The 13,422-nt window shown below is 44.6% G+C and overlaps 1 protein-coding gene across 1 annotated transcript; it reads left to right on the top strand.

The window, feature by feature from the left end:
* Positions 1–225: 225 nt before the first annotated feature.
* On the top strand, positions 226–12,158 carry TCN1 (transcobalamin 1). The gene is made up of 9 exons (XM_081153258.1): positions 226–315; positions 2,570–2,749; positions 3,973–4,110; positions 4,919–5,074; positions 6,335–6,519; positions 8,642–8,831; positions 9,845–10,031; positions 11,659–11,777; positions 11,939–12,158. The coding sequence occupies exons 1-9, from the start codon at positions 237–239 to the stop codon at positions 11,998–12,000; spliced, it is 1,296 nt and encodes a 431-aa protein (XP_081009384.1). The 5' UTR covers positions 226–236; the 3' UTR covers positions 12,001–12,158.
* The last annotated feature ends 1,264 nt before the right edge of the window (positions 12,159–13,422 follow it).

Here is a 13,422-nt window from a genome sequence, read left to right as displayed (position 1 = left end):
GGATTAGAAACAAAGACAAATTATTTCCTCGTTCGCCCTGACCATACCTTTCAAATCTTCTTCCTGGTTTGTGATATAAGTTGGAAAAATACACTTCACCACACCTACCTGAATTGCTCAATATTTGCTTAAGTGCAAGAAGCTGCGGGCAAGCCAAGGGAGGAGCTCTGGTTATAAACAGAGCACCCGATAAATAGGCCGCCAAGGCCTCCCCACTCCAACACACCGCCGCAGAGATGGGCCGGTCGCAGCAGCTCCCCCTGGCGGGGCTCCTGCTGCTTTCTCTCCTTCCAAGCCAACTATGCACCATCTGCGGTGAGTATCCCTTTATCCAAACCTGCTCTACTGCGACAGTCTCCTGATGGCTACCGAGAGAAAACTTTGTAGACAGTTACCTGAGAAGAGCCCTGCTTCAGCTCTATATGTGGCCGGACTCTGAGTCACGCGCAGGGTGGCCACGATGGTAAGGAAAGTTCCACAACGTGTATGTTACCACACGAGAGACCATAGATGCGATGTTAACTGGCCTACCTGTTCTTTCTATGCCCAGGTCCTCTCTTCCACAGTGACACGACCACGTAACTGTCTGTTTCTGTTCATTTTCAATGGTAGAAAATTCGTGACCCCAGAAATTCTTCAAGATCATAAAAAGTTATCTTTTGATTTTGAAATACAATCTCTTTTTCTGAAGCTCAACCCATAGGTTTTGGCTTAACCCTTTGTGACTACTCAGAAAAGAATAATGGTAATAATCTCTTTCAAATAATGAAGACTGTTCTCTTGTCATTGTTGAGTTCGCTACTCCAAGGTACACACACTCCTCCCTTCAACTTTCTCCTACAGGACATGAGTACAAGCCCCATCATCTCTCCTTTGGGTGTAGCCTCCAGTGATTATGTGGCTCTATTAAAAAATAGTAAATAGGAGAAAGAAAAACTGGGTTCAGGTCTAGTCTGACCTCTTAGTAGCTGAATGATCACAATGTTTCTGATTTTTTTTAGCTTCATTCATAAATGGAGGGTAATCAGGGAAGGGTGTTGAAGCAGGTGATTTCTTGAAGTCTGGTGTAGCTCTCAGATACATGATTTATGCATGTATGTCTTTAACCCAGGAATTGAGCTTCAAATCAGTCCAAAGATGATCTATGGTGCCATCTGTGGCTATGTCTTCTTGTAGCCTACAAGAAGAGATCAACACCACAACAGAAAGACTTGTATTCATACAAGCTAAAGTACAGACTAGGCCAACGCTAATTTTATTTCCTGCCTGTCATTTTCTTTGTCGTATCCTAAGAATATAAGGGCCCTGTGGAGGCTTCGAAGTTCAATTCATTGTACAAAATAATTAACTCTGTCTTTAGTGGTCAAGGAAGCTGACTGGAGTTGTTGACCAGGAACTAAAAAGTCTGTTTCAGAGCAAGAAAATCTTCTGAACTGGATGCTTCCACACAATGTCAGAGATGACTCACATATGTCCAATTGTACCTGTGGTAAACCATGAGCTTTCTACAATCACTAAATTCAGATCTTCCTGATCTCTATTGTAAAATGAAGAAAGGTGGGCAAGGGAAAGCACATATCCTGGGTTCTCTAAGTATAGGGATAGAAGCTCCAGCTAAGCTAAAAGTAATAATTTGTACAGTATTTTACAATTTGTTAAGTGATTTCTTGTCCAATGTCTACAAAGTAGGTGTTAATATCCACAATTTTAAAATGAAGAAACTGAAGGTCAGGAAAGTTACATATCTTACCCACAGTCATAAGTACCACAGATTCCAGACACAGTCTCACTATCCCACTAACCTGGGATAACCTGGAGATGGGTAGGATTTTCTTGGGATTATAAACAAAGCATATTTAGAAATGGTCTAAGTGGTAACTAACTCTTCTTGTCCTCCAGTTCTTCAGGGACTCTGGGTTCTCTTTTTCCTTCCACAGTATAATGTGACTCCCTCCATCCTTTCACCTGGGTTTTGGGCAGGTTGTTGGCTAAAACTGGACGGTTTTCCAAAGTGTGCACACTGCTAAATAATGATCTTGATGCCTGGCCTGTGGGGCAAGACAACTCAGCTTTAGGGTAAATCACCAATATAACATAGAATGTTTGCCTTCTCTCCCTCAGTAATAACCAAAGTGAGTTAGAAGAAGATGGAAAAGAACAGAATCCAGAAATTAGAAATGGCTATCGATTGGGAGTCAAAAGATGTGTATTCTAGTCTCCATTAAGCCTCTGATTACCTAGTTTTCTTTAAGGAAACCCTCTCTAGGCCTCATATTCAAAGTTAGGGAATGACACTAGATCTCCAAGGCAGGGTTGATATTCTGTCAGTGCCCATTGGTAAGGTTGAACAAGTGGTTAAAATAATGAAATACTTCCATGCTGGTTGGTAAAGGAGTAACACCTGGCACAGCAGGGGCTCCAGACCCATCTTTTATTGTCCCAGCAACATAGTCAATGACCACTAGCTTGGTCTTTGTACCATATCTGTCACTAAATATTTTAATATCACCCTTGTTCCTAGCTTTAATATTTTCTACGTGTTTTGTATTTCCTCCCTCCCCTGCCACAGAGGTAAGCAAAGAAAACTACTCCCTTTTAAACCCTATAATAAGCACAATGGTCAATCCAAAATATGCCGGAGGAATCCAAGCTGCCAATGTCCTGCTGTCTCTCAAACTTGCTGGGGTCCACCACCAAAGCTTAGAAAAACAGCTGATCCAAGAAGCCAAATACATTGAGGAAAAGAAGGGTGAGTACCTATATTCTCTGGAAGGTTTAGGGTAAGAGTTACCTATCTGTACAGATCATCTCCAGGGAGTCCTAAAAATCGTGTGTCCAAAGTATCCCTGCTGCGTCTATCCTCACTGTATAAAACTAGGTCAGAAAGGTGCCTCAAAACATCAATCCCCCTGCCACTTACTCTAAGGCCACTTACTTCTTTGGGTCCTGAAAACCGTTTTTCTTCAAGAGGTCAAAGGAAAAGCAAAAGAAATTATAGAGTCTTACCCATTAATTCTGTTCTATAAGCTAGCTGAGTTCCCAACCAGATGGGGATGTGGACCACAACTAAGAAAGCTGACAACAGAGAGGCAACCACAGAACAACAGACACGTGGCCTGGGTTTGAGTCCAGGCTCCACCTTGTGCCTTTCATGTCAATATGGAGCTCAGCTTTCTATTTAATATAAGGGGGAAATGAAGCTACCCCAGCTCCCTCTTATTGCAAGAACTATGAAAAGCCCAAGAGTTTTGGGGGTATTTTTGGTTTTGTTCTCTCACTTTTAAGGCTTTTATTATAAAACAGATTATCAATGCAAATGGCTAGGGAAATTTTTACTTATTTTTAAATTATTTTGGGGGGGGTATTTTAAAAATAGATTTTTAATTTTATTTATTGGGGTCACACTGGTTAATGAAATTATGTAAGTTTCAAGAGCACAATTCTATAACACATCATCTGTACATTGTACGGTGTTCACCATCCAAAGCCTAGCCGCCTTCCGTCACCATTTCTACCTGCCCCACCCCCTCTCCCTCTGGTAATCACCGCACTGTTGTCTGCATCTGTGAGGTTTTTTGGTTTTTGGTTTTTGGTTTTTGCTTAATTCCTTCACCTATTTCACCCAGCCTCCCAGCCCTTCTGCCCTCTGACAGTTGTCAGTCTTTGCTCGGTAGGAAAAAAATTTTTAATGTCTTAACAAAAGATTGTGTTTTCTTAGCCTAGCCCGGCCAGGCGTGGCTCAGCGGTTGAGCGTCGACCCAGGATCCAGGCGATCGGGGTTCGATTCCCGGTCAGGGCACAGGCCCGGGCTGCGGGCTCCATCCCCAGTCAGGGGCGTGCAGGAGGCAGCCGATCAATAACGACTCTCTTGTTATTAGTGTTTCAACTCTCTCCCTCTCCCTTCCTGTCTCTGAAATCAATAAAGATATATTTTTTTTTAAATAAAATAAAATTGAATACTTTTCTTTTCAGAGTCAAATTTAACCTCAGGACAGCTTGCCTTGGCCATACTGGCTTTGAGAGCATGTCAGGACCCTAATGAAAGTGATAAGCATCTTCAGCTGGTCAGCCAACTAGAAGAGAAATTCCGAGAAGAAATTGAACATATGGGTGAGAGTCAAGTGTTCAGAGACCTTGGACAACCTTGCCTTCATCTCCCCTCATTCAAAAGTGTGCGAAGTTTCCTTCCGCTCTTCCTGCTCTTCACTCTGTTCATCCCACTCTACCTTTGCAGGTCACCTTTCCCTTTTTCCCTCTTTCTACGTGCATCTTGAACTGTCTGTTCAAATATGTTCAACCGAGCACTGACCCTACATCCAGCAATACTTACATATGATGGTGAACACACACACACACGCGACACAGTTAGACAAATAATGAATCACACCAAAACTAGCTGGAGCAAGAGGAGGCATTGTCACACGCTGCTGGGGGGGTAAAGACGGCCAAAAGTGCTTCATCGCTGAGAACAGGTCGACCGTGACGGCTGCCGGTGAGGTGCACTGTTGTTATTTCAACTCCTACCCGATATCCATCCTATTGTTCATTAAGTCCCTCCAATCCCATCCTTCTTTGAGATGGCCTCAACTTCTCCTTATAGCTTCAACACGTTACTGTTGAAAGTGCTAGAGGTTTGGTGGTGAAAAACCCCTATTCTGTCACCACCTGAATATCAGGACAGTATTTTAGTCTCTTCAGCGATGGGTCTCCTCGGTGACAAAATTCAAGAATTTTAATTTGGAAGCCCTTGAGGGCCTTTAAGTTTCTCAAATTTGCTGATTCTATAAGCGATTCTCCTTTTTATTACTTGACTCTCCTTAAGTGTAAAGAAATGAGAAGAAAGGAAGCAGGAATAGCCTGAAAATGTATGACTCCAGGTCCACTTCCATGGGTAAGGTATTTCTTTTCTCTCTGCCAGGAGTACCTGGTGGCAATCCGAAGACTAACTACTACCAGCTCAGCCTGGCCGTGCTGGCCTTGTGTCTGTTCAATGGGAGCTACTCAATCACTGAACTTAACACATACTTCACTCCTGAAAATAAAAACTTTTATTTTCATGGTCAGTTCTCAGTAGGTGAGTCATCAAGCCCAATTCCCTTGATAGAGAGGACACGGTTATCAGTAGGTCTTGCCATTAGAGTTTTTCTACCAGTAAGTACTTAGCTTCTTTCCTATCCCATCTACCCTAGACTCCTCAGAAGGGCATTTTCTTTTTGAGAAGAATGGAAATTTTGGAGCAGTTAAGTCTCTTTCCGGATGTGTAGTATAGTAGAAAAACCTGGAACCCTATCCCAGCTCTTCTTTGAGTTATAGAGCCTGTGGATACTAACTCTTAACGTTAATTTTCCCATCTGTAAACTGAGGATGGAACATGAGAATCTTCATATAAGGCACTGTAGGAAGTGTAAGTGTTAGAGAAAGGTGATGCAGTGGAATTCATTTCTCTTAACCCATGCCTCTTTTTCCAATTTACTGGGACGATTTGGATGTGTGAGTTTACTTGAACAATGCAACCTCTCCAGGTGACAAGGCCCAATATTTTGGTCAATACAGTGTGTATTCACAATGGGGAAGGACCATAAATTTTCCACTGAGTCAGCTTACCTATCCAAAAAAAAGTCCCCTCTAGACAGCTAGTGTTGGTGCTCAGGCCCTACAGATCCAGATACACAAGCTCGCCTTCCTCAAAGGAGCTCAAAGAAAATCATTCAGTACCTCTGGATAGTAGGTAGAATGTGAGAATTCGCATACTCCTCTTCTTATGAAAGAGGGAGGCTACCACCCAGGGGGAACAAAGTAGCAGGCCAGAAAAACACCTTACCAGTCTCTCGCCTCATCCTTCACCTTAAGTTTACTGGGAAACCAGTCTCTTAAGTGCTATTTTCTAATCAGTCTAATGGAAACCTTAGAACATTACAAAGACATATTTTGTTCAGCGTATCATCCTTCGTTTTCTCAATTCCTTTGCCAATATGGCTGAAAGATGAAAAAAATGAAGACGAGAAACCAAGATGTAAAAGTAGAAGACCGTTCATGTGCATGCGCCTACAAATTCCCATGTGTTTCTATGTCCCAGATGTGAGTTACTGAGTACAAGGTACATGGCTACTCAACATAAGGAATCGTCAAATATTTGAGTGATTAGTGCTGAAGGGATGATTGCTATATCTTGAAACCCTCCTTTCCCACCATCACCTAGCATGACCAACCATCCCAGTTCGCCCAGACATGTTCCTCTTTTAGCACCGAAAGCCCCACAAACCAGGAAACCCACCAGTCCAGGGCAAACTGGCATGGTCGGCCACCGTCTCACCAAGGTTTGGCTTCCTGCCAGATACTGGTGCAATGGCCGTCCTGGCTCTGTCCTGTGTGGAGAAGAGCGTCAGGCAGATCGACACAAATGGAGAGGACTTACAGAATATCAAGAATTATACACAGTCACTGGCAAAAAAGATTCTGTCTGAGAAGAAAGAAAATGGTCTCCTTGGAAATGCATTTAGTACAGGACAAGCTATGCAGGTAAGTCAGAGGCCAAAACGGGAGACAGAGGAGGAGTCACGGAGGAAAACACTATCTTCATCTTTCCTTACTGGCCTTCTAAGATATTATCCATTCTGCTTCCCACACCACCTTTGATTTTACTCATGATTCCCCTCCCTGTCTGAAATGCGTTCTTACCTTCAATCTTCATATTTCCATATCCAATGCTTCTACGAAGCTTTGCCTGACTGTAATTTCTTGAAGAAATTCTAGAGTCTACCACAACTACAGCCTATCTTGTTCTATCACACGCCATTTCACACTTTACCATATACTATTGTTTTGAGTTTTTCTTACCTCCCAAATTAGATTACTGTTGTCGAAGTGGCCGTGGCAGGAGCAGCTGCTGGTGTTTACTGACATTAACTCCCTGACGCACACAGCAACCCAGTGAGGAAAGAATCATTACCTTCCTTCCCTAGAGTAGGAGCGTGAGTCATGGAGAATCAGTCACTTGCCTGGTATTTCAAAGCGAGAAAGTGATGCAGATGGGAATGAAACCGAAGCAGCTGGGTTCAGAACTCACACTGAGTGCCTCCACTGTCCTGTGCACGTCCCTTGAAGTCTGGGACTTTATTCCTGCACTGATTTACTCGGCTTTAAGAAGAGATCAAGGAAGGCTTACAGGGGGGAAAAATTCACTGCGTCTGTATGATGAATAGGAGTTTGCCATGCTGACTCAGGGTGACAGACCCTTCAAAGGGAGGAGGATAGCAGGACAAAGACGAAAGGCACCAAAGGACATTACACATTTTAGGAAGACCAAGGTGTTCAGCATGGTCAGCGCAGGGTCCTCGGGAAAAATCACAACATGAGGCTGGTTGTGGGCCGGGGTCCGATCTCAAGGTTGTTTGTGCTGTTGTTACCACCCATGTTGTCTGCCTTGCTAAGTTTGAATTTAATATGAAACAGTGGCTTCCCATTCAGGCTGCATCTTTTGAATCACCTGGAGGAGCTTTTAGGAAACTAAAAGCTCTCAGCCCCGCACCAGTCAGTTAATACAGGAATTCAGGGTGGAGCCTGGGCCTTGGTGTTGTGTGAAGCCCTACAAGTGATATTAACCCGGCAGGATCAAGAGCTTTCTGCCTGCAAGACAGTTTTTAAGGAAGATGTAATATGATCAGGTTTGTTTCTCTTAATATCCCACAAATGCTTGTTGACTGCTTGTTAACCTTTAGAGCCTTTGAGGAGAGATGAAAAGTGGGGCCTGCTCGTTCCTCGGAAACCGCAGAGCATCATCTTCAAGTCCAACCCGCCTTACTCCCTGTCTTTCTCACTCTAATAACCTCCTAGCTTTTCCTACCCCGTAATTCTGCTCCTTCAGTCCGGTTTACATCTGCTTCCCAGACAGCTTCTGTTCAAGAAACTATGAGAATTCCTACTGTTGAGCAAATAATGTCCAACACCTCACCCTAAAATTCAAGGGTCTACCAATCTGTCCCCAACCTACTCGTCCAGACCCTTCTTCCACAATGTCCCTGAGTGATCCCTACACACCAGTCCTCCCAGACCAGGAGACATCCCCTGGGCATTTTGCTAAAATGCAGATTCTCTCCTCACCGCCAGGCCATGCCCTGGCCCCTGCTACTCTAGCACCTTCCATATCACGCTGCTCCCTCTGGCTACAGGGCTCCCTTCCTTCCTCATGTCACCTACTGAAATGCCATCATATCACCAGGCCCGCCTCACATGCCGCCTTCTCCGCCAAGCCTTTCCTCAGCCCGGCTAAATGCTGAGAGCTCTTCCTCTTTCCAAACACTGTGCCACTAAATGCTTCTCTGAGAGCATTCACCCCAGTGACTCCTTCCCGACAGTTTGTTCACGATACTTAGTGAGTGCCTCCTGTATGACAGGTGTTGTTCCAGTGCTGGGGACACAAGGGTGAATGTGGGAGAGAGGCTGTTCTCATTGGTGCTATTATAGTTTGTATTGTTAAGCAATTCCCCACCTCCCCACCCAAAAGAGTTTATAAGCTTCTTGAAGGCAGGAAATGCGTCTTAGCTGTCTAAGGCACCTCCTACGTAGTCAATGTCAAATGAATATTTACTGTATTAGATAAAGTTTTCCACTATTTAAAGCCATTCTCTCTCTCTCTCATTAGGCTCTCTTGGTCTCATCAGCGTATTACAAAGAAAAGGAATGGAACTGTCAACAAACTCTGGATACAGTGCTCGAGGCAATTTCTCAGGGAACATTCCATTTACCAATTGCTGCAGCCCAGGTCTTACCTGCCATGATGGGAAGGACCTACTTGGATATTAACAATTACTCTTCTTGTGCCAATAATTCAGGTAGAGCACTAAACAACAAACTGTTTTTGCCTCTCAGCGTAACAGCCAAAGTGCGTGAGATTTAGGTGTCCTTAGGGACCAAGAGTGACCAAATAAATCTCTAAAGCATCACAGTTCCCATCCAGACCTCAGTCCTTCATGCATCATCAGAGATTATTCCCACCTGAGGATCTGTTGTTCTTTGCAAGGTAGCAGGTGTCGTTCTTAGGTTAAACACTGATAAACAAGGTAGACTTGATTAAATGATGTCTGTCTCCAAAGGGACTTTTCTGAGTGTTGGATGCAGAGAGGTGTTCTGAGCATCACTCCCACCCTAAACAAAGCATGGCATCTCTCACCTTCCGTTACGCACAGTAAGCGACCCCTCGGGGACATGAGACATCTGTGTGGAAGGAACATGGCAGGACTGTAGGAAACTGCAGCATGGATCACGGACCCGAACAACTGATTTTGCAACAAGATAGTCTTATTCCCCTGTCTCACTCCTTCCTGGTCCAGCCACTGGCATGTGCAGGGGACTTAAGACAAAACGCTTAGCCTCGAAGCTTCAATTTTCTCATGTAAGACATGCAAATGATAACAGTATCTAATGTTGGTTTTGTAAGGACTGACAGAGACAGTGCACGTAAAATGACTAGTACAGTGCCTGGCGCACGGTTTTTTCAAGAAATGTTAAGAAATAAGGCAAAAAAGAGGAAGCATTATTGTATGCTGTGCCAAACGAAGGGGATCGGGAGCCTCCGTGAGAAAAGGGGGGAGGGGTGACTGAACTGTTTCAGCAGCTGGGAGTGGAACTGAACACGAGCATTGGCGAGCTGGGAGCATCTGGGTTTCCTGTCTGTTTCTGTCACATGAGAGACCTGCCCCTTGATTGATGCCACTTGCCCCTGTAGCAAATCCCCCCTGCACAGAGGAAAGGAGTTCGTGGATAGAGGTCGGATAGGCGTGCAAACTCGAACATCATTTTTATTACTCTGGATAATAATTCTTCTCTGCCTTCCCTTCTCTGCCAGGTCTCTTTAACAGCTCCACTCCTGAGCTGACCACACCTGTGGAACCCACTAGCCCATCCACATGGATCTCAGTCAACTACACTGTGCAAATCCAAGAAACGTTTTCCATCGAAGTCACCGTGCCAAAGGGTTCTGTCTTCCTGAATGTGATGGAGGAAGCTCAGAAAATGAATTATACTGTGTTTCGGTATGTCTGGACCTAACCTAAGGTTAAGGGGTTTAGTGTGATTTTGACAGACTCAGTAAAAAATACGTCTGCACGTGAATGCAAAGTATATTTAAAACATAACTTAATCAGTACCTTTGCTGACAATCTACATCTCACAGCAGGGGTTAAAAAAGAGGTGAGACCTTTCATCTTCTAGGACATGGTAGGCATTAAATTAATGTTCACTTAGTGGATGAATAAGTCCCAGGGACCTCTCTCCTGTCAGCAAAACTCCTTCAATAAACAGAACTTCCTAAGGCAGACATTTTGTGTCCAGAACAGTGGTTCTTAACTATTTTTGAGTCACGGACCCCTTTAAGTAGGATGCTCATAGCAGAAAAATGAACATACACACAAAACATCATTGAAATTAGAGGATTCACAAACACCCGGAGCCTCTCCATGCTCTGCCCCTTTCAGGTTTCATGGACTCCTAGATAAAAGGTTCCCTGGCCTAGAGAAGTCAAGTATTAAAATTAAGACATTGAGCCCGGCCGGCATGGCTCAGCGGTTGAGCGTCGACCAGGATCCAGGAGATCGCGGTTCGATTCCTGGTCAGGGCACATGCCCGGGTTGCGGGCTCGATCCCCAGTGGGGGGCATGCAGGAGGCAGCCGATCAATGACTCTTTCATCATTGATGTTTCTCTCTCTCTCCCTCTCCCTTCCTCTCTCTGAGATCAATACACGTTTGTTTTAAAAAATAAGATATTGAGTTTGTCTCTGAAAACTGTGGTTTACTTGGTTTCTTAAACCTAACTGGCAATTGTTTATTGTGTTTAATAACATGATATAAGTTGCTACAAAGAAAATCTTATATATGTATGAAAATATCTATATACGTATATATTTTATAATATATATATAATGACAAAGGCTCCTTGCAAATGCTCCCAGGAAGGTAGAGAAATGCGACTAAAGAATGTAAAACATACACTGACCACGTCATTTCTATTTTTTAATCTTCACCCAAGGATATGTTTCTATTGATTTGGGGGAAAGAGAGAGAGAGAGACAGAGACAGAGAGACAGGGACAGAGAAAGACATCGATCAGTTGCCTCCTGTTCATGCCCCGACTGGCAGCTGACCCCGAGACTCTTCGGTGCTCAGGACGATGCTCCAGCCAAGTGAGCCACACCAGCCAGGGCAGCCGTGTCGCTCTTTAATAAACAAACATGAAATACTAAGTTATTCTTCCCTGTTTCTCTTTCTTAAGAGAAAATATACTCACTTAGGACTTACGGTGCCTCTAGCACATGGGGTTGAAACTCAGTGACTCTCCTGGGGTAGAAGCTGTGGTCTGCAGAGCGTCTGCTGCGGCAGGAGGGAGGGCGGGGACCCGGGGACCCACGGGCATCATTTCCCTCATGGAGCATGGACTGCGGGCTGCCTGCAACAGGATGGCCCACAGTGCTTATGAAATACTCTGATTCCTGGTCTCAGCCCAGACCTACAGAATCAAAGTATCTGGGGACAGGGCCAGGAAATCTGCATTTTGGGGGTAACATCTTCAAGTGATTCTTAGGTACTTCACAGTTTAAGAAATGCCCGTGTGGAGTTGCCTTTGAAAATTCTAAGCTCCTCTAACCCGTTCACTGCCTCCACAGTTTCTCGTTCGTGGACAGCATGTGGGGCCCCTACATCACCTCTGTTCAGGGCTTGGAGGAAAACCGTGAAAACAGAACCTACTGGCAGCTTCTGAGTGGAGGCGAACCGCTGAAAGAAGGTGAGGGGAGCGGGCAAAGCCCCCAGGTGCAGCGCCCAGGGCGGGCGGGTGTGAGGGCGTGAGCTGTGGGAGGCGTGCAAGGAACTGGGAACGTGATATCCATTGTTTACTGATTCGGTGGTCCAATCATTTGACCCACTTCTGCTTCTGCTTCTTTCCAGGATGTGGCAATTATGTTGTCCACAACAGAGACTATTTGGAGGTTCGCTGGAGCAAATACTAACACACTCAAACCTTCCTCAGCCAGATCTAATTCTTTTGAAGCGGAATTCCACGTGGCAATTGGCCTCATGCCTTCCTTTTCTTTTATCTCAATGGAATTGGAGCTTTAATAACCTCCCTTTCTCTCTTTGCATGTTCAATAAATATCAACAAGTATACAAAAAGAGAATGTTCTGATCATTTTATTTTAAAGGGGGATTATTATTAGAGGGAAGACCACCTCAGGAAGAAGTGAAGTGAAAGAGACTGGGCCATGTCTAATAAGCTGAGTTCTATTCAAGGTTCCCTGATAACTAGCTGGGTGACCTTAGGCAACTAGTCACCCAGAAATAGGAAAATGGAAATGAGGTTCTAGGTCTACTGTTGCAGCCACAAGCAGTGAGATCAAGTAGAAACCTTGCAGGGACACTGAGTTCTCGGAGGCCCAGGTGCGAGGCAGGAACCGAGTGGACAAATGGACGTCATACAGGCAGTGGGTTAGAGAGGAAAATGGGGGAAATGTGAAGCTTATACATAAAAAGTCAATCCATAAAGTTCGAGGAAAAATATCACCCCCTCCTCCAGCTGTGTCCCTTGGGTCCCACTTGTTCTTTTCCCACGTTTACTTGCCTTTCTACCCCATAAAAATCACCCTGATGTTCATATCATTTAAAGAAACCTGCAAAAAAAATTACCTCATGTTCATTTCAGCAGAATTCACTTCTTTTTTTTTTTAAGTTGAATTATATTTAAGCATCATGAGCTCGGTTATACTTTATACTGAGGATGTGAGCTACACGCACACACAGTCAGGAACCAGACATGCCCTCAAGATGCCAAAGGACCAAAGGCGCTTCAGGGAAAGCAAAAAGTTACCCATCTAAAGCAACCCCAAAAGGAAAATGCCTTCAGGTGAAGCTAGTGAAACTGTTTTAGCAATGTCTCCCTCCTCTCTCCTGTGTCTTCTTTATAATGATCTTAGCTTCCTCCCTCCCACCAGCAGCCCTGCATCTTCGTCGGGATCTGAGCCCTCTTCCTACACGCTGCTTTCCGGTGCCCATGATCTACTCTCAGGTTCACCCCTGCCCAGGCCTCCATTAAACGGGTGGGACAGATGCCCTCCTAACTCAGCAGCAATAGAGTCTGTCCTCTCGGCTCTGTGTCATATCTTGAAAGCTCAGTTAGAGCCAGGGAGAAAGCCGTGCACGCTGTCCCTTCCAGGTGTCCACGGTGCTGTCAGCATGGGGCAGCAGCTGTCCGATCTGTGTGTGGACTGTACAATCTATGGGAAACGGAAGGACAATGATTTAAGGTGACAGATACTCAAAATGTTAGAATTGGCATTACTGTCCATAATAAAGGGTGTGACCATTCGGTTTACCATCCAGCCACGACATCATAAAGAGTGAAAGCGAACACTATTAATAATTACCTTTGAAAAAAC

The sequence above is a fragment of the Miniopterus schreibersii genome, assembly GCF_964146895.1.
Source record: "Miniopterus schreibersii genome assembly, chromosome: 12".
Classification (NCBI taxonomy): domain Eukaryota; kingdom Metazoa; phylum Chordata; class Mammalia; order Chiroptera; family Miniopteridae; genus Miniopterus; species Miniopterus schreibersii.
Note: the sequence above shows the minus strand (reverse complement) of the source record. Positions and strands in the feature narration are given on the sequence as shown.

What these genes read in the sequence shown, in the direction of transcription:
- TCN1 (XM_081153258.1), top strand. Translation starts at nt 237, where the DNA reads ATGGGCCGGTCGCAGCAGCTCCCCCTGGCGGGGCTCCTGCTGCTTTCT. An exon ending in TCATGGTCAGTTCTCAGTAG is followed by an intron (nt 5,075 to 6,334) that starts GTGAGTCATCAA and finishes GCTTCCTGCCAG; the next exon opens with ATACTGGTGCAATGGCCGTC. An exon ending in GTACAGGACAAGCTATGCAG is followed by an intron (nt 6,520 to 8,641) that starts GTAAGTCAGAGG and finishes CTCTCTCATTAG; the next exon opens with GCTCTCTTGGTCTCATCAGC.